The sequence below is a fragment of the Ambystoma mexicanum genome, chromosome 3p (assembly GCF_040938575.1).
Source record: "Ambystoma mexicanum isolate Mex_15411 chromosome 3p, UKY_AmexF1_1, whole genome shotgun sequence".
NCBI lineage: Eukaryota > Metazoa > Chordata > Amphibia > Caudata > Ambystomatidae > Ambystoma > Ambystoma mexicanum.
Genome location: NC_090925.1, coordinates 707,422,002 through 707,446,506, shown reverse-complemented (window position 1 = coordinate 707,446,506; position 24,505 = coordinate 707,422,002). Strand labels below are relative to the sequence as shown.

Below are 24,505 nucleotides of genomic sequence, written 5' to 3'. Positions count from 1 at the left end.
TTTAGGCATGTGCCGCCCGGTCGATTACCTGGGGCATCACGTTAGCCTTCTGCCGCACCAGCTCGGGAGTCTTTCAAGATCTCCCCCGAGTTGGCATGGTGGGTGAAAGCACGGCAGGTGCCCTATTGTAATAAAATGCACCCGCTCTCCTGCTGGCGGTGGGTGTGTTGATGGGAGCTGTCGTTTAAAACATCTGGAGAGCCAAAGGTTGCCTACCCCTGCCTTATAAGATGCTGGGGAAAAGGTGATGAGTGTGTGGCCAAGCAAGCATGGGAACGCCAACTTGGTGTGCAATCAGTGAGGCAAGTTGAGGATTTGTGAGGAATTCGACCATCCGCACGGTGGGTGTGCGCTCGCCTGGGCTTTTTGTGAAATTTTAAATTAAATTGGATGATGGTAGATCAACCTCTGGAAAATGTGTGGGGCTAATCTGCACACATTTTCCTATGCGGACTAAACGACATTGACCTGTGCAGTCTGGGTGGATACAGCCTACAGATGCCATCCTCCCTGTCCTATTTAGTTGACATCAAGGCATCTCGGAAGGGGGAAGGCAAAACCTTCCTCCTGCCACGACTAGCCGAATTAACTAATAAAGGCTCCATGGATCCACCCTGTCCTTCGCATACTAATCGGAGTCAATTCAAGCAGGCTCACAAGAGGCCTGGTCGCAGGACTAACAAGACAGGAAAACCCCAGCAACCTTTGCTATGGACTTTGTCAACCTGAAGCCAGCTCCCGCCTCAGTATGTAGGGCAGTGACCTGTCATGTCTGTGACTATGTATCTACAGTAGTCATCCCTGCTGGGGGACCCTATTCAGAAGCTGTGAGTATGTTCTTACCACAGCTTCAAGGGAGACCTGCCACTTTAATCAGAAACCACAAAGAGCTCAATTAACCAGAGATACCCTTTGATCCACAACAGACAGGAAGATGGGTGGGACTTAGTATTACATGTTTTCACCGTTTTACCTTTTATGTTGCAAAGCACTCTGGTTATGACTTCATGCATACAGAATATTGTTGGTGAGGATCCAGGATTGGCTCATTAAGGAAGGCTTCCCTGTGGTCCATGTTGGTTTTAAAAGGGGGCCAAGCACGTCTTTTCGGCAGATCTGAAGACTTTGCAAGGAGTAACAAGAAGAACTCCGCATTGGAACCTGGCTGAAGGTACAGTCGACCTTGCAGCTTCTGCCAGTGAAGGAAGGCCAGGAGTTCCAAAGAGGAAAGCAAGATGCCTCCCCTAAACATCTCCCAGGGAGCAGAGGGAGATGCAGACTCCAGAGGACCCTCCAGCAGCTCCAGAACCGGTACCCAGCCAGCACACTGCATGCCCTGCTAGGCTCTGCAGCAAGCTTCCTAGATGGGAAGTGCCAGAGTCTCTGAATCAAACCAAGGACAAGGCTGGTGCCTGCAGCACTGTCCTCAGCTTTTGTCCATCCACCTTAAAGGACGACACTACTCCAGGGAAGAAGCTAGGAGGAATGCATTGACAAGCATCAACCAAACTTGAGGGATATTTTTGCGTCAGTCCAGCCCCTCAAACTGCAACCAACTGCACCGCTGACTGTTAGGCCGCAGTCGCTCACGCTGTCTGAGACGCTTCGACCTTCAGACCCGCCGACCAGCACTAAGACAACGATTCCTGACCCTGTGCTGCCGTGTAGGCCAGCCTGCAGCAGTCTCTCCATCCCCGCTTGCCGAACTGCCTGCAGCTGTCTCCCATCTTGAATGAGGTCGCAGAGGTTGCAAAGCACCCTGAAACCGACTCGACGTTGTAGAGCACCAACAACTCCTACACGCACAAGGTGCCTTGTGGTTCTGTCCCCCTGGTCCTTCTCCGAAGGCCCCTAGTGCCATTTTATGACCCATTGCTCCCTTTGTGCTGAAAGCAAATATCCTTGAACTATTGCGATTAATTACTTTACCGACTACTCCTGCTAGTATCCAGCGTGCAACCCTTTTCCTTCTTGAAATGTGTTGCAACTAACCAACGATCCACGACCTTGTGGAGATGAGCCTGCCATTTCGTTCACGTTACCAAAATTGGAGGTTTATACTTTCCTTGTGTTTCCAATCTGTTCGGATCCCTTCTGGTTTACTAGAGGTGTGGGGCTGATTGATGGTTTAGAACCCGATATTCATCGCTGGGCCACTAGTGCCCTGGAAGTTGATTCGACACAGGGAGGCTTGCTGAAATGTGAACTGTATGAAAGTGGACCTAAATCTGTGATTGTCAACAAATGATAATCCACCATCTCTACTGGACCCATGAGAGAATGGTCTTGTGTAACTTGTGTTTATCTGATATATCTTTGGCGTGAATAAGAAGTAAGGGTTCCTATGCCCATATGTTTGAGGTGAGTGAGCGGCTTTGCGCTGATTCACCCTATCCCAGGTCCCGCATCCTATGCCTGTTGTTTCTCACACTCCCTTTATCTTTATATTGATATCTGCTTTTGGTTTGGTCATATGCTCCTTTTAAGTTGTGGCTATTAGGTGGCGCTTATAAGCCAAAACTATTGCATTAGAGTTCAGCTAGGGACAAATGGCATATGAGGAGGGACACAAAACATGTAGGCATTGTTTCGTTATTTACCCACACACTGACTGTCCGTGGCCATGCTAAACCATATGGCCATTTCCACCCACTTCCTGCCCCTCTCTGCGGAAAAACCCATCTTCCTGGGACCTCTTTGAGCTAGCTTTATCAAGCCTTACCATAAAACATTGTGCTCAACGTGTCTGCCAGTGTTTTTCCAAAACTGTTTTCGGTGTAATAAAAATGTCTTCACCATGTCTGCCATCAGTCACTTATTCACTCAAGCCTTGTTAAAAACAAGCATTGGCAAAGTCAACAGTTTAGGCTTGTGTATACGTATTAGGCATTTACCAGGCCCTGTTATTATATGCCCAGGTAATCAAACCTTTTTGCAGCTGCTACCATCGATGGCCAGTAAAAATTACTACGACAGCGCCATCCCTACACAAAAGCACAAACTGTTGGCATTGCAAATACTCATTTTGTTGGCCCTTTGCCTGTTGGCAGGGCTGCGCCCAGTGGAACTCGCGCATTGGATATTACAACAGGGCAGCGGCCACTTGTGATCTGGCCACTTTCCTTCTATGTATTAAGTAGGCGTTTGCACTGCTAGTGGACTACAGGTTTTCAGGTAATTCTCTGCAGTGGGAGTCCACTTATTCCGAACATTGTTTTCCAGTAGGTATGTGGGGTACGCGTCTTTTCATAGTCAATCACGACACACCATAGAATAGCGATGTTCTAAAGCCAGCTCGGTATTACCATGATTTTTTTAATATTTTATTTATGTGATTCAGCTTACAAAACCTTACACATCAATATAGCACAGTTCATAATATCTGAAAATCTCAATTCATCCAGTATCAATATATCTTCACAACAAGTTAAGACTGGGATATCTAATCAACAATCCCTTTACACACACCATGTCACGTAAAAAATGCATATGATATGGCATTTGTAGCGCGCCTATACACAAGTGTTTCAAGGCGCAACGAGGCAGGGGGGGACAAGGGGAGAACAGACAACTATCCTACTAGGCCAGGTGTCATTCAGATCGCGCAAGTGCAAGGGTAGGGGGACTGGGAAAAGTGCAAGGGGAAGGGGAAGGGGAAGGGGAGAGGGGAAGTGCAGTACATGGTTAGTAGAATACAAGTCCGCATCATAATATATATAGATACACGTAACATTTAGCTAATAATTTCCTCAATTTATACAAAATTTAAATACAGTATGCGTGTCTACTTTTAAAACCTGTATATAAAAGACCCCACCACCCCAACATCAATTATAGAGCCTTAATAAAGTGGATAAGTGCAATAATTACAGATTTATATATGGTTGTGTATAATAATCGAGGTGCGTGATCGGTTGCCACCACCTTAATCTCTGCTTAATAAATTCAGTTGGTAATCAAAAGTCATAATAGTACTCGGAACACAGTCAAAAAAGACCTCTAGTCACTAGAGTGTGATAAACACTGAAAGAAATGCCAAAGTTACCTTTGGAAGACCACTGTTGCCTTTTTCTGCTAATGTCGATAATTATTCACAAATATTTGTATTCAAATTCTGCATTCCGTTCTACCATTTGGTAATCACTGCAAAAACCCAGGACATCCTTTCCTCTCTCACTTCCACACCACATCATACATCAACACCCCTCAAGCCTCCCTTGGCCCCTCCACAATTTCTCCTCTCTTCTCTCACTCCCATCACACCTGATGAGACATGGGTGAAATTTTAGGGGGGGACAGGGGTGTTTGTCCCCCCCAAATTTCATGACACACCATTTTGTCCCCATTCATTTGGCTGGGGCTCCTTTTCTTCAGATGTCATGCCCCCCCCCCAACATTTTCAGCAAAGTTACTCCACTGTGATGAGGTATCCAGACAAGTCTGGTCTATGAAGGCTTCATCCAAACAGGTGGACCACTGCCCCCCCAAAACCGTTAAGGACAACATTGACTCTCTCGCTCCAGCCTTGGCTGATCTCTGCAATCTCTTTTGCCACTGGAGTTTTCCCAACTTCTCTTAAGCACTCCCTTGTGCACCCTCTACTTAAGCAACCCTCTGCCACCCCTCCATTCCAGCATACTACTGCCCTACCTCGATCACCCTTTTCCTGGGAAAACTCCTGGGGAAGCTGGCTCTCGCTCAGCTCACCCTCCACACTGAAACTGCTGGTTGCTTCCACAACCATTAGTCTGGCTTTAGAGCATCCAGAGGCACACAAACTGCTCTTCTGAACACCCGTGTAGTGTAGACCTGCACTCAAATCTCGACACTAACACTCCCTCTGTCCTCATTCTTCTTCACCTCTCCTCTGCCTTTGACCCGGTAAACCACAGAATCCTGATCGCACGTCTGCATGACACCCTGGGAATCGCAGGTCAGACTCTGGTGTGGTTAACCTCCTTCCTTTCCGATTGCCCATCACAGGTGGAGCTTGGGTCCTTTCTCTCCATCACTCTTTAAACCTGTGGTGTTCCCTGGGGTTCTAACATATCAACCTGATTCTTCAATGTCTACATGGCTGCCCTTGCATGTGTGATTGCCACTTTCATCTCTAACGTCCAGTGTTATGGGAATGACGCGCAACTCTCCTTCAGGCTACCCTCAGCCACCTCCTCTACCTCGCTCATATCTGACTGCCTGTCCGCAATTCAGTCATGGTGTGCTGCAAACGACTTTTGCCACAGCGCCAGTAAGACTGAGATCGATCTCATTGGGACTCCGGCTCCCGCTTTGCCACTCTCACTCTGGCCGGCCTCCCTTGGCCCTGTGCCCACACCCACCTGCGAGGCAAAAACATTGGGGTCATCTTCGACTCCACTCTCTGCTTCTCAACTCACATTTTGGACATCTATAAAAAGTCCAACTACCATCTACACATCCTCAGAGCTACTCTTCCTTTTCTCACCTTCCCCCAGAGGTTCATTGTCTCCAGAGTTCTGGTTCTCGCTAGGCTGGACTACTGCAACAGCCTCTTTCTCAATCTCGCTGCCTCTGCTCTACACCCTCTGCAACTCATCCAGACTTAACCTTGGCTTCAAGTCCAGGGACCGGATCTCTCCAGCGCTGGAATCCCTCCACTGGCTCCCAATGGCTGCAAGGACCAAGTTCAAGACCCTCTGCATTGTTCACAAGGGCTGCAACCTACCGATTTGCAATGTTGCCTACCTAAATACTGTTATCCCGAACCCTCCGCTCATCTACCTCCAACCTTCTGGAAGTGTGCCAGTTCTCCAAACAGAGATTTGGAGGGAGATCTTTATCCTCTACAGGGGCCTCCCTCTGGAATAGCCTCCCTGACGCCCTCCGTCTTGAGCCTGATCTCCTTAAGTTCCGGAAACTCCTTAAGACATTCCTCTTCTTTCTCTCTCCCTCACTAACCTTTCTCTCCGCTCTATCCTTCTCTCCCTCCTTTTCCGGGCAGCATGCTGACTGGCCGCCTGGTGTACAGCAGTCTCGGAGGTCCCTGGCACCCTCACCAGTCCTCTCGCACTTGCCTCCGGGCCTTGCACTTGCCTCATCATTACTGCACTTGGTCAATGATCCATCTCTCAACACTTACCCCAGCTTCTGACTGGGCGCACTTGTTCCCCTCCCCACCCCCATACCCCTGCATGTGTCACCCCTCCCCTCTCCTGTAACTGTCTGCGCACTTGCACGATCTGAATGCACCATGCCTTGAAGATGGTCTATCTGTTTTTTCCCTTGTCTCCCCTCCTTTCATGGTGGCGCCTCAATGCACTTGGAAAAACTGCAGCATCGTCATCAGATCTATAAACTGTTATCTACACCGTTATTTGTAATATATGCACTTGTTCCTTGCACCCACTCTGCCTGTGCAGACTTGTTTTGTTCAGAAATGCAAGTGCTCTGAGTGACTTGCTTTTTCCCCTTGTTCCCTCCCTCCTTGAGCGCTTTGAAGCACTTTCTTTGTGTATATCAAACATAGATTTTGTAAAACAAATTTATTCTGTGAAGCAGTGCTGGTATTTGGGTTTATAATGGCCAATGCATTACCCTTTTTACATACATCATAATTTCATACCATATCCAGAAATAAACAAAACATTTCAAAATGATACAACAGTAACAAATCAGTATAATGGGGAGATAAAAACAAAAATAATAAAGTGCATGATACCTTGCAATTCCTTATGCCCAAATGTGAAGATTATCATATTTTACTAAATTGTACTACCCCATGGTAACTCTATTTCAGACTCTTCTGCTTCTGTGCTTCACTATGTATGGCTCAAAGCCGTTCAATTGCTGCATGTGCCAAGACACAATGGTATTCAAATGTGTGGCTTCAATTAAACTACCTTTTTATAATAATCACCACACTTGGCTTGGTCCATAGATCAGGTACACATTGAACTAAACAACGTTGCCTAGGCAACTCAGTGATTGGGCACACAAAGATAAGATGCACCCAAATTCACAACCAGCACACTCTGTTTTAGGCTCAATCCTCCAACGGAGCCCCAGGATGTACCCCACATTGACCCCGCCGGAGGGGTCCACTGGTGGTCTGAAAAGGAAAGGGGGTGGCGTGAGTTAGTAGGACTGAGCAGGAAGAGTGCAAGAGATCAGTGATGTGCTGTTGGCAGCTTCATGTCGGTGTACACTGTTCGCTGAGCTTAAGTGTGGTTTTTTGGTTGGTAGCTATTATGGACTGTTGTGCGAGGCGATGTGTGATTTGTTTTGTTGCAGCGTTGCAGTGAAGTTGGTGCAGTTTGTTGTGCTTTAGAGGTGTGGTTGTGTTTGGTTCGAGTTTGAGAGGTCTTTTTAAAGGGTGAGATTTTTAGTGGGTTGGTTAGTGGCATCGCTATCTAGTTGTGATGCATCCTAATTTCCCAACTCTTTCTAGATTTGGCACGTGAATATCTCCACAATTCTATCTAAATGTGGCACTGGCTACTATTCACGATCCTGTTTATATGTGACACAAACTAATATTCAAAATCTTATGTAGATGTGACGCAAGCTAATACTCACAATTCTGTCTAGATGTGGCACTGGCTAATATTCACAATCCTGGCTAGATGTGATGCGAGCAAATATTCACAATCCAGGCTAATAATTAGCCAATATGACCCTCAGAGGGGGGGCATTACCAGTCAGGTAATGCCCCCGGGGCCTTAGTAGTCCCTTCTCCCTTTCCATGGTGGCCAGTGGCGAAGGAACCTGGAGCTGTGGCGGTGATTGCGAGCCTTGTTCTGGTAAGGCCCAGACGAGAGCCAATGAGCTTGCTTTTTTCAAGCTCATTATCCCTCGACGGGTACTAATCACAATTCTATCTAAATGTGGCACTGGCTAATATTCACAATCCTGTCTAGATGTAACGCAAACCGGTATTTAAAGTAGATGCAGAACTAGTTAAACTGGTGGTTTAAAGCAATCAGACTAAATGGGATGTATACTAGTTAAACACATTAAAGTTAGAATGCAAGATATGGCTAACTATCTACAGTCAGGCTAAGTGTGGATAGAGGGAGGGTGAGCCAGTAAGGGGGGATGTAAATGCAGTGGTATTTAAAACTGATGGTTTTTACGGTAACAGGCTAAATACCACATGTATGCAACAGACTACAGGCCCTTAGATAATATAATAATAAGATGATAGGAGGGGCCGGACAGTTTAGTGGGGAGCAGTAATTGCTGTTCCCCCTGTCCAGACCTCACCTATCTTGTCAGTCGCTGCTGGTTGATGGTTGCAGGCTCCACACTCTCCACACTCCAACACGGTTTGTATCTGCTTCTTCCAGAGCTGCCTTTTTGCCTCAGGGGCCTTAGCCCCGTAGGGGCCTCAACAGGCAGTGGGCTGCCCTGGAGGGCTCATTTAAGTATGACAGCAGGCCCAATCAGGGAACTAGGGTGGAGCGGGAGGTGGGAGTGGGGTGGGAAGGCAGGAAGAGGGTTGAGGATGCTGGGTGAATGGGAATAGCACGCTGCAAAGCGGCGACAAGGATTTTGGTGGGTTTGGATTTATTTGTTTTTTTTTTATTTCAAATATCTCATGTAAAAAAAAAAGGTAGCGGGGGATGCAGCGGGCCGGGGGAGGGTATCAGGCACTCGCCAGCTCACAGGTCAGCAGCTCCAAATGCCACGAAATTCAACAGGAAGGTGATTACACCTTCTCTGTTATTGCCGGGGGGCAGCAGGCCCAATCAGTGGAGTGGACTGGAGTGGGAGGCGGGAGTGGGGAAGCTGGGCGAGTGGGAATAGCACATTGCAATGAGGCAAGGATTTTGGTGGGTTCGGGTTTTTCTTCTGTTTAAAAAAAAAAAAAATCATGCAAAAACGGGCAGCAGGGGGATCAGGCACTCACCAGCTGACACGTCGGCCGCTCCCAAAAAAATAATAATAAAAAATAAAAGAATTTTATGTACGTAGCAGGTTCATTCCAAATCGAAGATAAGTCATTCTAATGTTTATCTCCAGAAACAACGTCAAATATCCAGGTACGGTGTTTGTTTTGTTCACTGTTTGCTGATAATGTTGGCACATTTCATATTTCTGAATGCCCTCCTTGTGTGGACACCGGTCCGATAATTGAACTTTCCTGGGGTGGCTATTGGGTCTTCACAATTGTAACCTATTTTCCGTAATGTTGTTAAACATTGCCTGTGCATTTTATCCATGACAGGGGGAAGTACCATTTAGACAAATACTATTCATGTCAACCTACAGAGAATTTCCCGGAGGATTTAAGATTGGGTGGAATACCATATATTTTTTGTATGTAATCGTCGAACCTAGAGAGTGCATCCCCAATTCAATTCTAATAAATGAAATTGCCACACAATTAGCGAGACATAATGTTCGTTTCCATAAACATCCATCCAGCTAATCCAGTGAAATGTGAGCAGGTTCATTCAAAATGCCCAACCCATGGAGTGAGGTTGGAATAATGCTCCCTTTAGAATAACTTACAGGCAGGGGTGTTGCTGGGTCTGGAAAAGATCCGGGGCTACGCTAATGTTGGGACTGTTGGGACCCTGGGCTAGCTAGCCTTTTGGTTGTAGCCCCTGAGATTCTATCTGAGGCCACAACCAAAAGACCCGGGGCTATAGCCCCTTAGCGCCGCCAGGTGGCCGCAGCGTGAAGGCACACTATTGTGCTTGCATGGCCTGCATGAGTGCTGCCAGTGCAATGAATGTGTCCTGCAATCGCTGCATAAGTAACTTCCGCCTTCTGGCAGAATGCAGGGGACCACCTAAGTAGAGCTGATTGGATACTGGTATCTGTGTGTACCACTTCTATTTCAAACCTTTATGCCATTCCTAGTAACCATTACGCATGATTAGTATTGCGTGGCGCAGATGTTGGTGGCACATGTGCTTGGGGTACAAAATGCTTGTACAATTGTGTGCGTTTTTTTTCTCCATCCATTTCTTTTATCCATCCATTTCTTGTTCCAGAAATCCGGTTTCACAAATCATTTTTTTTTCTTCTGATGTTGCGTTTATTGATTGGACATTTGTATGGCGCCTATACACGGATGTTTCCAGGCGTTTAAAATCTTTATAACGGGAAAGCCCTGGAGTTTGGCGGGACCTGTTTCCTGTGACGTTGTGTGGGGCCGCCTGGGCACCCTGAACATAAAACGCATAATGCGCGCTTAGCTCTCATGGCGTAAGAGCGTCCTAATCCAGCTGTCCGAGTGCTGAGCCTGCAGGTGCCGGGGAGGGGGAGCTTCGGCCTCTGCTGCACGTGGGACAACAACCGTGACCTGGGATTGTCGCAGTGCGTGTGGGGGGAGGGCGCGTGGGCAACACGAGGAAAAGGCCTGCACACGAGGGCTTCTGGAAAGACTGCGCACCGTTTACTGTTTGTCCTCGTGCTACAGGATAAGAAAGGCCCTGTATGTGGGAGGGCAGCAGGGCACAGGGTGGGCAGCTTGTGTGCAAGGGAACTGTGGCCCCGTGCGGGGCGGACTGGACGCTCCAACGTGACAAGGGGTGGTGGGCAAGGGCATTGGCATTTAATTGTCTGCTGTGAACGAGGGAAAGATGTACGTGAGAGCTCAATTAAGCTGCAAGGAAGGGTTCTAGACAATGCTTCTAGGACATCTGGGTGAAGGATTGTGTGTGGAGATCCGGAACACACCTGAAGAGGACTTTGTCAGGTGTGAAGGACACGGATGGAGCATGTGTGGACTTTTCTGGAAACTGGAATTGATGGGGAGTGGAGTGCTACGATTGAGTTGAGTCCACTTGAGGAAGGTGTCCAGGAGAGGAACGGTCCAGGAAATCCAACTAAGAGGCCAGCAGAAGTTGACTCCGGGGGGAGAAACTGTTACGCATCATAGTGGTGCAAAACCCGCACCCTGGCTACTCTATGCGTCTATCATGGAAACACACTTAAGATGTATAGCTGGTTTATGGCTTCATTTCTGGAGTGATTTGGAGTGTGGAAAGTAGGCTGCTTCCTACCAGCCTTGTGCCCCGGGACAGGTGCGTGCCTACTTATGCCTGGAACACAGTGACTCTCTTGCGTTTCCAGATCTTGGAGTGCTCTCCTGCCTGTGGGACTAATCCATACCAAGGCACCATGATGGATCTCTCGGAGGATATTCAGGTCACGCCGTGGATGGGAGATGACATGGAGGATGGCGGGGTGAGTACAGCCATTCCCCAGGGTTTCTAGCGTGAGGTTCATCTGTGGGAGCAAGTGCTCTGCGCCAAGCGAGGCCGTTAGAAGGGCTTCGGGGCAGGGACCACAGTCCCCCAGAATGGCTAGGTGGGTGATTAAAACCCATAACCCTCTGGAGGTTCTTGAGGATTGCCAAGGCTCTGGCACGGGTGAGGGTGTTCCACTGGCATGGTGGCTCTCTGGCGAGTTATCTGCTTCTCTCGATGAAGGGGTTCTTTGGTAGGTGATACTGGCCATCCTCTGAGTGAAGTGTTTCTGCAGGGGAGGGTAAGGTTGCATCAAAATAGTGGGGCTCTCGATTGCGCGAGTACTGCTGATTTCCAAGCGTGAGGGTTCCTGGGTATGTGCGATGAATCCCTGTGTGTGTTAAGTCTACGGCGGGTGGGGTCCTTCTGCAGGGTTTCTGTGGTGGGCAAAGTAACTAGATGGCTTTGTGATGAGTGGCACTGTTCTTGGGCTACTTTGTGCCAGTGGTGTTCGGTCTGGTGCAGCATGCCCTTTCTACATTCTTGGGGATGGATGTTCTGTGTGCGGTCTAGGTGCCCGTCCGTCTCCGAGCAGCAGGTGTCGAAGTGTCTGTCACAAATGCTGACCACCTCTCCCCTCAGCCGTAAAGTGGGGTTAGTATGATCTCAAATGTGTACCATACTAGACTGCTGGAGTGATAAGCTAGTAATGTGACCATCGTTATTAAAAACGCCTGTGTCCTATGTAGTTGGGGAAGGCTAATTTGTTAAAGGGGTGGCCTGGTCAATGTAGCCTGGTCATCTGAGGGAGAAGTTATTTGTAAGAGGGAGCCATGGTCTAAATGCAGACTCACACTGTGGCCAATGCCCAAAAGCGTAGGCCCAGTATTCTAGTGCACGCCCGTTTTTCTTTTTTTTAGCCAAAGTGCACAAGTCTGATCCATTCTGCTGTGCAGCTTGCAATTTTGACCAGTGTTGCTGAAAACTCTTTATAATGCTCTATTTGCAACGCATTTTACCCCCAAACCTCCCTTGTGTATTACTCAACTAATCTCTTCCAAAGGAACGAATCGCCTTTCCCAACTGTGGGCTGCGTTTTCATTGGTGCCCTCGCCAATGTTATGTCCCAGTCCGACTCTGACTAAATGACCCAAAACAGATCTGCAAATGCCCGATGAAAGAGCGTGAGAAAAGCAACCACCCAGTAGCTCGAGAGTTGTCCAACTCCGGCCTCGAGGGCCGGATCCATGTTGGGTTTTCACAATACCCCTCATTATTATCCTTCGAATACATTTGCATACAATTCTTCAGAATGTATGATTTTTTTTCTCATGAATATTAATGAGGGATATCCTGAAAACCCAGCGGGATCCTGAGCCCTTGAGGCCTGGATTTGGACAACACTGAGCTAGATAGTTACTGCCAGGCTGGGCCTGTTCCCCCTGGGCACCTAGCGAAATAAGTCTTAAAGGACGTAGATCTGGGTGTAAAACGACAGACAATGTAAAATTGCCCATAATTGGAAAACATGATCAGATAAAATAATTCATACACTTTTTAGCGGTCTGTTCCAAAGTTCCCTGGTATGGGTTTGAGGAGAGACAGCTGTGACTGCAGCTGAACACAGATGTCTTGGGCAGTTGCTTAACCCACTGAGCAGGGGTGTTGCTAGGTGTGTAAAAGCTCTGGGGTTACGCTAATGTCGGGACTCGGGTCTAGATAGCTTTTGGTTGAGTTTCTATCTGGGGCTACAACCAAAAAACCTGCGACTATAGCCCCTCCAGCCCCACCATAAACCTCCCAGCAATGCCTCTGCCACTGAGCTTTTTTGCCAGTAACAGGTCTCTTTTGTCGGCATGCATGTACCCTGGAGCACTTGTTTTCGTGGCTTGTAGTTTCATGGGTGAAAGGGACAAAGTGCCAACCACATTTCTGCTGTTATAATTCTCAAGTATACCACGCTCACGTTTTGTGGAATTAAATTGAACAAGGGCTTGCTTTAGTTTCATGAAAATGGTGTTTGGTGGTTACTGTGTTGTACCTTTTGGCTGCTAGTATTTTATGGTTCGTAGGGATTGTGTCCTCCGACGTATTCCACATCTATGACAGGTACTCACCACAGCTGTGGTGAGTACCTGTCGGAGATGTGGAATACGTCGGAGGAACATCCCATCGAAAGAACGTTACCAGGTAAGAAAGTAACTTGTTCTTCTAGACACCGATGTCTGCTTGTGACTGCAGCAGCCCCGGTCTATAACCTCTCCCTTTGCTCTTGAAAAGGGAAGCTCTTATATCTGCTACAGGACCTATGTAAGTGGAGGTTGCCATGAGTCGTGAAGTAATGACGGATGTCGCGTAGCCACTGCGTAAGAGTCCTCTCATGATCCTGATGTTGGTGTGTGTTACATTGTGAGCAGCGTTCTAGCGTTTGGTTTGCTTGTTGTGTTCGCCCACTTGTAAGAGGCTGAACATTGGAGGCCAGTTTGGGCTGGATGTCTGTTCAGTAAATGCTTGGCAGCGATGGAAAGTGAACTTGGACCCGCGTTCAGTAGCAATATAACATCTTATCTAAATTGTGAGGCAGACCGCAGCCAACTTGCAACAGGAGAGGAAATTGAGGATTACTGTGATCCACGAACGCCCCCATAGAATAGAATATTGGTTCAGCTGGTCATAAACTGAGGTGAACCACGAGCTGCTCCAAGTATCCTTAGATTGCGCTCAAGGGTCCATTATGAGCCCGCGACAGAACTGCCTTATAAGAGGGGCGATGCGTATAAAAGCAGCACAGATGTTAAAGAACATAGCCGAAGCAGAAACCTGGTAACTTTTGCATAGAAATTACAAGCTGTTTATTACCAAAGCTACAAATAGGTAGAGGGGCTTAACACGTGGTAAAAATAAATCTGCTCACATATAGAAATATGAGAAAAGATGCCGAGAATAAAGCTGGGAACTAGTGACCAATAGCAATAAAAAAATAATAAAATAAAAAATGTGCCTACGGTTTACAAGTGCCAACCGGTTCTTTTCAGCGGGGCCATGGCCACGCCTGGCTCAGGATATAGCTGGGATGCGAAGAATGAGAGGGTTGGCCAGGTGCAGAAAATTGCCTGATTCTCTTGTGCTGCGCCCCATCTTTCAGCTAGAGCGGCGGTTGTTGAAATTGAGATGGGCTGCCTGGTACCTGGTCACGATGGCAGTGGCTTGCGGGTCTGACAAAAAATGGTGCACAATTAATTCCACTTATGAACAAAACGACTTCTGGTGCCTCCTTGTCTTCTCTGCTGTGCTCTGGTTATTATGGCTTGCTACTCTCCAGCTTGAGGTGCGAGGTCTCCAGACACCTCGACGACTACAGGGAATGGTCAACATAGGCCCCAGAAACAGGTTCTCGGGTCTCCATGCACTTTGCTCTTTTCGCCTGCGCGCAGAGTTGCAGCACACCTCACTGTTGCTGGTGGACACGTCACGAGATGGCGTCACCTATTCTGAAGCACAATTTTCAGTTTTCAAAAAGACAAAGTGAGTGGTCTTGGTGGTCAGACGGCTTCTACCCAAAAAGCTGTATACCGAGGTGGTGCACAGATGTGTATTTTAAAGGGTGATCCTCTGACGTCATTGGTGTGATGTATTTTTTTTTTCTTTTTCACAACGTTACCTATTACAATCTTGCCAAACTGTACACACATGCCTTTTACTTCAATTCTGGAATTAAAAACCCTCCGTTGGAGATGCTTTGCTTCCTTCTCAAATCTTTGCATCCTAAATGTTCTGTGCTGGAGCAACAGAACATGTAGCGGATACATGCGGGCTCCACACATGTGTTCTCGTCATGATCGGATTGGGATAAAGGCCTGTAGGTTCTAGGGGTTGATTGCAGCTAAAAACGGGGTTCTTGTCACGGAAGAATAGGAATAAATAAAAGTCCATATGGAGTACTCTGCCTGATGGGGATGATGGCCATACTTGGCATCTCTAATCTTACCAAAGTCTCGTGTCTAGAGCACCCAGCACGTTTCTTGCCACAGTCGCTGGTCTAGAGCACCCAGCACGTTTTCTTGCCACAGTCTCATGTCTAGGGCACCCAGCACGTTTCTTGCCACAGTCGCTGGTCTAGAGCACCAGCACGTTTTCTTGCCACAGTCTCATGTCTAGGGCACCCAGCACGTTTCTTGCCACAGTCGCTGGTCTAGAGCACCCAGCACGTTTTCTTGCCACAGTCTCATGTCTAGGGCATCCAGCACATTCCCTTCCACAGTCTCATGTCTAGGGCATCCAGCACATTTCCTACCACAGTCTCATGTCTAGGGCATCCAGCACATTCCCTTCCACAGTCTCATGTCTAGGGCATCCAGCACATTTCCTACCACAGTCTCATGTCTAGGGCATCCAGCACATTCCCTTCCACAGTCTCATGTCTAGGGCATCCAGCACATTCCCTTCCACAGTCTCATGTCTAGGGCATCCAGCACATTTCCTACCACAGTCTCATGTCTAGGGCATCCAGCACATTTCCTACCACAGTCTCATGTCTAGGGCATCCAGCACGTTTCTTGCCACAGTCTCGTGTCTAGAGCAGCCAGCAATTCTTCAACAGTCGCTGGTCTAGAGCACCCAGCACGTTTCTTGCCACAGTCGCTTGTCTAGAGCACCCAGCACATTTTCTTGCCACAGTCTCGTGTCTGGAGCACGCAACAAGTTTCTTGCCACAGTCTCGTGTCTGGAGGACCCAGCACATTTTTTGCCACTGTCTTGTGTCTAGAGCACCCAGTACTTTTCTTGACAGTCGCTGGTCTAGAGCACCCAGCACGTTTCTTGCCACAGTCTTGTGTCTGGAGCACCCAACAAGTTTCTTGCCACAGTCTCGTGTCTGAAGCACCCAACAATGTTCTTGCCACAGTCTTGTGGCTAGAGCACCCAGCACATTTCTTGCCACAGTCTTGTGGCTAGAGCACCCAGCACATTTCTTGCCACAGTCTTGTGGCTAGAGCACCCAGCACGTTTCCTGCCATAGCCTCAGGGATAAAGTTCACAGCAGATCACTCTTTCAGGATATAGTGCCCAGCTAATTCCCCAAGCCTCATGTGCTTGGCTCACTCCTCAGGGATGTATTGCTCATGCCACTGGGTATCCGTCCCCTAAGGTCCAGGCTTCTTGGCATTTTCAGACCTTGCAGTGACTCCGGTTGCTCAACCTTCTAAGGCTCAGTAGCCATGGCTGGCCCCTAAACTCTGTTAGGCCTCCCAGTCTTCTCTGGACGTGCAGTTCTCCTTCAGCCACGCAAGCCCTACTCCGCTCTGCGCCCCTGCTGAGTATTCTGGCTCAGGTTCTCCCCATCGAGGCACTTTCCTGTATTCTGCATAACTCCCAGGCCTTTTATTGGCATCCTCCTCCTTAGGTGGTTGGTTTTACCCAGCATAGTAAAGATTACCCAAGTATGTGTTTGCTTGATGTGTGATTGAGAAGCAAATTGTGCATGCTACCAGTAGACCAGGGCATGTGCTAGCTGGCGGTCGTGCCTGCGCAGGCCTTTTTGTTACAGACCGGGTTGGTGGAAGCCTGCAGGTTTCTCTTGGTCATGTTATACCCGTTGGGAGGTAGACTATGTTCCCTGCCCAGAGATCCAAACGATAACCATTAAACTGTATCCTCCCATGCCGGTGGAATCATGCAACAATCTCCAGAGTTATTGCCATACAGATTTTATGGCAATAAGTATTTACAATCACTTCAAGAGGCTGGAAAACCGAGCTGAGTGGTGTGAGCACTGCCTCCAAGCTCTGCAGGCCAACGGTTCCAATATCGCCAGGACGTAAGCGTCTTTGAGTTTGGTATCAGTAAGCAATATATACCTAGGTGGAGAGCTTGACCAATTGGTGATCTCCATTGGGTTCAAGTTATGGCCTACACTGAAGCTGGGGCTTAGACCCGCCTTTAAAGCCTCCACCGAGGTACATGTAGCTATCGGCACGCCGGGCACGGGAGCCGGGGTGGTGATGTGATATTTTCTTTTTTAGGGGAATTCAGCATCACACATTTCACATGTGCTGAGTTCCTTTAAGAAACATTTTTCTACAAAGATGCACCCGCAGACCTAGAAACGGAGCTGCTTTTCAGTCTCCATGGCGGCCATCTTGTATACTTCGGCCAGGGAGTGACCGTTATTTCTCTTAAATCAGGGCTGGCGGGAGGGGAAGTATATGATGGCTGGCAAGTGTGTGCTGGGGCTAGTGTGGAAGACCAGTGCTGGGTCTAAAAATGGCAGCCTGCTGGAGGGCGAAAGTAGCCTGCAGGGAACACAAGCTTTACCATTTAGTACACCCTGGATACCTGCACCTGTGGGTGACAAGGTACGAAAATCTCAAAGAATTATACCACAGCTGAAAAATCTCATCTGTCTTGGCCTCTCCAATGATAAACCAACGAGAAGGGCCATAGCCAGATCGCCTCATTAGTGCAGATGAAGCACTCTATGTCCCCCATGACGCCCCCCTTCTGGGCAGATCACTTTACACACTTGGGCAACGGGGTAAGCTAAATGCCCAATTGCAGGAGTTGTCGGATTGCAATTGGAAACATCGGTCTGTTGATCCGCTCTAAAGCTAAAACTCTCAGGAGTCCAAAAATGGCGAGACTGAAACTATACACACTCACTTTCTTCCTTTTATGTCTTACATTAAAACCTAAGGCTTTCCCAAGCCTTATGCAGTAATATTTGTAACTTTAACGGCGGCATTTTAACGATGCAGGAAGGCATTGGAGTAACATTCCCAGTGACGAGCTTGTACCTCAGTGTCTGGACTGCCACACTGGTGGGAGGACCTAAAGTCCACCTAGTTGCCTCTTTCTAGACACTTGGAATACTGCAATATATTACTCTGATGGAAAGTAGCAGGGATTAAGACTCGCCTGCTGACAGCTGTCTGCCAACAATGTTTTAAAACTGTGGCGTGTCTAGAACCAGTAGCAGACAAACCATAAACACTCCCGAACCACTGACAGAGTTGCTAAAGCTTTAAGATTCCCTGAGCCACCCCTCTTTTTAAACAAACCAATGGGAGATGCAAACTACCTGTCTCAACAGGTCCATATCCAATCTTGCCTTTACTGAAAAACAGTCCACAAACAACCACAGGCCTATGTGGATTCTAACTACTTACTTTACCCTACCCAGCCAGGGTGGTTGGTGTGACGAATCGAGGGAATGTATCCCTTCTCCCCAAGATGGAACCCCCCACCCTGATGAGGTTTGGTGGGTGAGACTGCTCTGCAACACCCTGCCTAAGAGTCGAGGCAAGTGAGACTTCACCGGGAGAGACTCCCCCTTTGGAGACAAGGACTCGGTCCTGTGAGGAAATCCCTGATGCCCTCCGTGTGATGGCTTATATGGAACTGTCTAATACACCAAATCATTACAAGTGCCATGACTGGGATGAAGATAAAAGTACATGTATACTGTTATAAAATAGGAAGACAAGCTGTCCTATTAAATCCCAATCTCCAATCGACTGTGCTGAATACGTTGACGAGAGACGCCAAGGTAGGTGGAGAAAGAGAGGAAGGCAGGGACAGACAGGGGGTAGCTCCCTGTATGGAGAACACCTGAAGGAGGCAGAGCTGATGCAGACAGTGAAGACCGTAAAATTCAGAACTGTTTCGGGCTGAAGCAGGAAGTGCTGGAAGCCCGGAGTGACACAGACAGGGAGCCAAGATGGCTCGACCGGAGTGCTTGGTTGTGGCGTGACTACAAAGCGAGCGTGGTGGGTAGGTCACCCCTCTCATGCTGCCAACACCATCTCAGAGGGGAAGTACCGAACAAACCGATTACCCGTGGCAGTATCGAGAAGCCAAACAAGGAATGAATCTCTTCTCACCAAGGCCGCCCCACCCCTTGTGAGGCTAGGGAGGTGAGCCTGGTCTGCAATACCCTCCCTAGGTGTAGAGGCAAGTGGGACCTCACTGGGAGAGACTCCCCTTTAGGGACAAGGACTCCCGTTCACAGGCGGTACTCCCTAGAGGACCTGTCGAGATAACGCCTTGTGATAAAGCCTCTGAAGAACAAGTTGAAATGTGTTACTGCCAACCTGAAATTGAAAATATTCTTTTAAAATCCCATCCTACTGGGATGAAGAAGCCCTACAGGGGCAAAGAGAACCAAGCAGAGAAAAAGAAGGAATGCCTTCTTACGCAGGGGAAGCCCTCCAGCTACGTCGTCACACATCACGTAGAGGGGGGAGCCGCCTAGGCAAGTGAAAAGACAGCCTGTGACATTCAAAAGTGAATACTGAGGCGAGTCATGCAGCATTCTTCAGTCATGCAGAGTCCTGAGCTGTCAGGCGTGCTGCTATTGGTACAAGACATCTAGCATAGAGAGAAAGGGGACACACAGTGTCTCAAGGATATGAGAGGGAGAGACACATAGAGCGATGGCGTCACCACAGGATGTTCGTGGTGGACCAGAGGTCCAGATGCTATCACACACGGCAAACTCGGGACAAGTGGAAACCTGAGATAGCACATGCCAACTCGGAAAAAGCAAGGGGGGGAAAAAGCCTGGTGGGGGGACGTGAGATGCCAGGAACAGAGACAAAGAAGCCAGTCCTAAACTTGAGAAGAGCCTAGTGATGTTAACCCTCACCACGGAAGATAACGGGGATAATGGGAGACCTGGGGAAGGGACTGTGAATTATTATTGGACTGCTCCAAGTCATCACAGGCACGAGAGTAAAGATATAGCAAGAGTGAATGGTAATCATTATGTGGCTGCTCCTACTCATCACTGTCCCGAGAATAAAGATGTGATTAGAGTGAATGGGAATCATTACTGGAACGTTCAGACTCATAGTAAAAAGACCCCAGATAAAAAAGAGAAACTGGGAGTCATTATTATAAAGCTCCAGCTCGTCAGACACGAGAGAGAAAATATACAAGAAGAGTAGTAATAAGAGACCTACAAGACACATGTATTTGAAATCACCCAACTTATTACAAAGCATATCAAGAAGGTCCAAAAGACAGAGATGAGTTGGTGATAAAAGAGGAATTTAACAATAAATCAAACTTTGCGAGAGTATCCCACAAAGCTGAGAATGAAAGATTCAAGGAAAATGAACAGTTCGGAAATATCCAAGAGGGGAAAAGTAATTGTTGGAAAAAGAACCCAGGGAAAGAGAGAAGGATCAATCATAAGAATGATCAGGAGAAGAAACCAAAAGTCAAGAGCACACTAAACGAACTGTATGAACTGGTGAAAGTGATTGATTACTAGAGACTATCTAAAGATCATCTATTGTAGTGTGGCCAAATGACAAGTCAAGAAACCTCAGGAGTAGGGAGGCATTCTCCTATCTTTAAGTTAAGAATAGTGGTAGGGTCTTTTGGGTTAGGACCGTTCTTCGTTTACATTCATTGACTGATGGAGCACCGTAGCTAGTGTCGTTCGGTAGAGACGTCTTGTAGAATAGGGAAAGATGGGCCTTATCGATATTCTTTTAATAAAACCATGAGTAGAATGTCTAATCTGAGTCTGTTTCCTCCTTCTGACCTGCCACAAAGTGCACACAAAGCGGGCATCGTGGCAAGTGAACGAAGAAGCAAAAGGAAGAAAGGACAAGATCCCAAGTACCTCTGGGCCCCAAGACATTCCCCTACAATACTGCAGGTAACTGGGAGAACGGGAATAATGGGAAGCCAAAAGGGACTAGTTGTAGAAGTAACAACTTGTCCCAGTGCAAATGATTAAAGTGTGGAAAATAAGTTGAAAGCGTTGAACTATTTTAATATGATAATGAGAAATACAGAAAACGCCATGAGTGAATGAAATAGAACTGGAGTGCTGATACCTTGGGAAACTGGGAAGATCACCCAATATGCAAGAGACAGAGTGGAACACAATTAAGAGAGATACTGGGAGCTAAAGACCAGAGAGGTCCCTAGGATAAACCTTACACAAGAAAGACAGCTTCAGGAAAAGAGGAGCCATAAGCATTTGGACAACAACTACCCCAGAGAAAAGGACACTGGACAAGGACATTCAGATTCCGATGAGCAAGGAAGACCCCTACCAAAGAGGAGAAACAAGATAATAAATCCCCTAAAGGAGTTAAAAAAAAAAAAACGAATACAGAGACCAACCGGATACTATTTAAGGATTGTATATCGATCAGATCTCCGGAAAGAGAACATAAGTGCATAAGCACAACTACCCAGAGAAGGGAGTCCTTCTCCTGTCTTTAGTTGATTAAATAGTGGTAGGGTCATTTAGGTTAGCTTTGCACAGCGGTCTGATTCTTTTGGACATTTACTCACGACTGAGGAGCACCTTGGTAAATTAGACCGGTAACGCCCAGTAGTAAGAGGTAAAGATGGGCCTTCTTTTTTGTTTTTTTTAATAAACACATGGCAAAAATGTGAGTGGGTGTCCTCCTTCTGACCCACCACAATAGTTTTAGGAGGCAGCCTAATAATGAGGCATGTGAGTGCCGTCTTCTTGGAACTCTTGGCCACCCTCAGCCACAGAACTCTGCCTTCCCCGTTTATCTCAGATCGGAACGACAGATCAGGTCTTATTCTGAATAGAATATTTTCAACAACTCTTTAGCATACGGCGGCTTTAGCACCATTTGAATCTGACTCTATTGGCTGTGGTGCACCACAGGGTTCCTCACTATCTCTGCTACTTGAACATATGTACATTACAACCCAATCACTCTTATTTGTGATCTGGTTGTGTAGGTCTGCAGTTAGGTTCTATGTGAATGTTCTGCTTTTTGAAGGCTGCACATAAAAAAAGACGGTTTCATTTTGCCCATTTATGTGCGGCCTTCAAAAAAGCCAAAACAGCAAGAATTCACCCTCTTTCCCTCCTTTCGCCCCTGCCCCCCCCCACTGCCTCCTTTCACCACAACACAAGCATACACACTCAATCCCCCACCACATTCGCACACACGCGAATGCGCAACCAGATAGATTTACCACCTGCCCCTCCGAGACACACACACACACACACACACACACACACACACACGCGCACACACACACACGCACCCCCCCCCACCTACCTCTGTCTTCGTGACGGCTCCTCTGGGTTCTGCCATGCCCGTCAGCCCCTGTGTGCACTTGTGCGTGTTGCAGGGGCTGACGGAATAATTTAGTCGGAGCGGTCTTTCCAAATCGGTCTTTTTTTAAATCGCTCAGTAATCAATTTTTTCACTTGATGCCCTGCAATTTTACTGATGATATTCAGTTTTTAGGATGACTATCCAGACCCAATACACAACTTCGTCATATGCATGCACCAAATCTACCAATGGATGGGACCAAACTCCCTCAAACTGAACCCAAGCAAAATGGAGATCCTATGGGTGGGAGCCTCCCTAGAGGAATGGCTTTTGAACATCTGACCTATCCGGCTTGTGTTCGGCCCCACTTGAATGGTAGCGGTAAAGGATTTGGGAATCCTCGTGGGTGCCATGCTTTCCTTGGCACCCAGATTCCTGCGACGGTGATGAAATGCTTCCATCATCTTAGACTGCTAAGGCACGCATTTCCTTCCTTGAGCTCCCACTGTGAAGTCCAGGTGACAGTAGCATTAGTGATGCTCGTATGGCTCATGAATATAGCCAAGTGGGTAACCCTATGTAACTTGTGTCACCTTTGCAGAGAATGCAAAATCCATCCATGTGTTTGCGGCCTATACTTAGATGCTTGCCCTGTGTGTCTGATGTCCACCAGTCAGGCCCTGAATACATTTGAAGGCCATATATATTGGGCCTTCTATGAACGTGGTCCTAGCGTTCTTAGAGCTACACCTAGACACTATAAAGAAATGTGTAACCTACATTCCAATGGCTCCAGGATTCTGGCCGTCGGCAAGTTTAAAAGAGACCAAATGTGAGCCGCTGCTTCACCTACCAGGCAGCTAGGACCTGGAACATCTTCTCAAAATGGCTAATGCAAAACAGAAGGTAATGGCGGGAAGGTTTGGAATGAATCGCAACCTCTGGCACAGCTATGGGTAACCCTCGAAACCATTGTTCTTTAGCCTGCCAAGCCATTACACAAAAGGGAAAAACCATATGCAAATCAGGCTTGGTCCCAACCCAAAATGGGCAGATCAGCCTGAACTGCTAGGCCACATCCCTTCTGCATGAGACCACAAGCATTCCCAGACATGTTTCGGCCTCATGGGGCTTCATCAGTGAGGAGTAGCTTGGGTCTCTAGGCCTATCACGCTCGTGACCACAAAAGGTGATGCTGGAAGGTTTAGAATCAATCCCAACCTCTGGCACAGCCCTGGTTACAAAACAGCCAAAGACCAGTAAAGATCATTTCAGATTTAGAAATAAAAATAAAAACGCTATAAATCCTTAAATGATTAGAGCACCAGGAGGCAATCCACTACTGGTACCAGCTGCCTTATGCGAGTTGCGTTGACATAACTCCCCGCTGTGTGTTGTACCGCCCCATGGTTTTTATTTCACACCTTTTTTGGACAGACCTGTAAGGATCTGCTAGAGATGCTTTTGGATACGCGTTTAGTGAACTGCCAGTTTCGGCAGATCATGTGTGCCGCTGTGCAAGAAGGCTTTGTGTTGGATTACCAAAGTGCCGAATTGTGCAGCCAGGGAAGTGCTTTCAAGACTGTCCTAATGCTCCCCTGCCTCCTGATGTCTAGACATGCCCCAAGCTCCGTCCTTTAAACTCTCTGCGGCTTCTGCACTTGGGTACGGGGGTTTGCAGTAATCTGGTGCTGTTGGAATCTGTGACTTTGCAAGCTCTACTCAGTGGTCCACCAACGCGTTGAGTTGGTGCTTCTCTAGCCCAGCGCTGCATTAACGTGGCTAATGAAGAACATTTTGTGTTCAAGAGTGTGTCCGAATTTGTGGTTAAATTCACCGGCTGGGATCCATTGCTTGGTGTCTCCTGGATCAGGAGTAGTTACTTGTCGATGGAGCAGTTACCATGTTGACTTGCATCAACTACAGAGAATTTAGTGACAACACATTTAGTTGGCAAGTGCAGGTTGGAGGGCTGTGCTCTGTGTAACTGCATACAGCTGGATCAGAACTTAGAATTAAAAAGTAATCATGGGTGATGCATTAGGGGCGAAGGGATGTCCAATACGGGGTCAAAGGTTTCAGTCCCTGTGACAGCCATCTCTCGGCAGTGATTCATCAAAGCGTATTAATGAATTGTTTTACGCTCCAGTTCTTGTGAACCTCGGTGCTCTAATCGTTTTGAGTTATTTTGCCATTTATTCCTCTAGTGAGATATGGGCCAGTTTCTTTGAGGTCACGGCGGTTTGGTTATTGTGGTTTCTG

General features: G+C 47.6%; 1 protein-coding gene across 5 annotated transcripts in view; it reads left to right on the top strand.

Annotated features, from left to right (window-relative positions):
• Positions 1–24,505, top strand: part of RGS14 (regulator of G protein signaling 14) — a 507,547-nt gene that overhangs the window by 166,135 nt on the left and 316,907 nt on the right. The window contains exon 1 of one of the 5 annotated variants that reach the window (XM_069651537.1): positions 10,331–11,178. The exons of the other annotated variants lie outside the window; for them this stretch is intronic. Coding sequence (XP_069507638.1) covers positions 11,113–11,178 — 66 coding nt within the window. The 5' untranslated portion in view covers positions 10,331–11,112. Of the gene's footprint in view, positions 1–10,330; positions 11,179–24,505 lie in introns of those variants that run through there. 5 annotated transcript variants of the gene reach the window in all.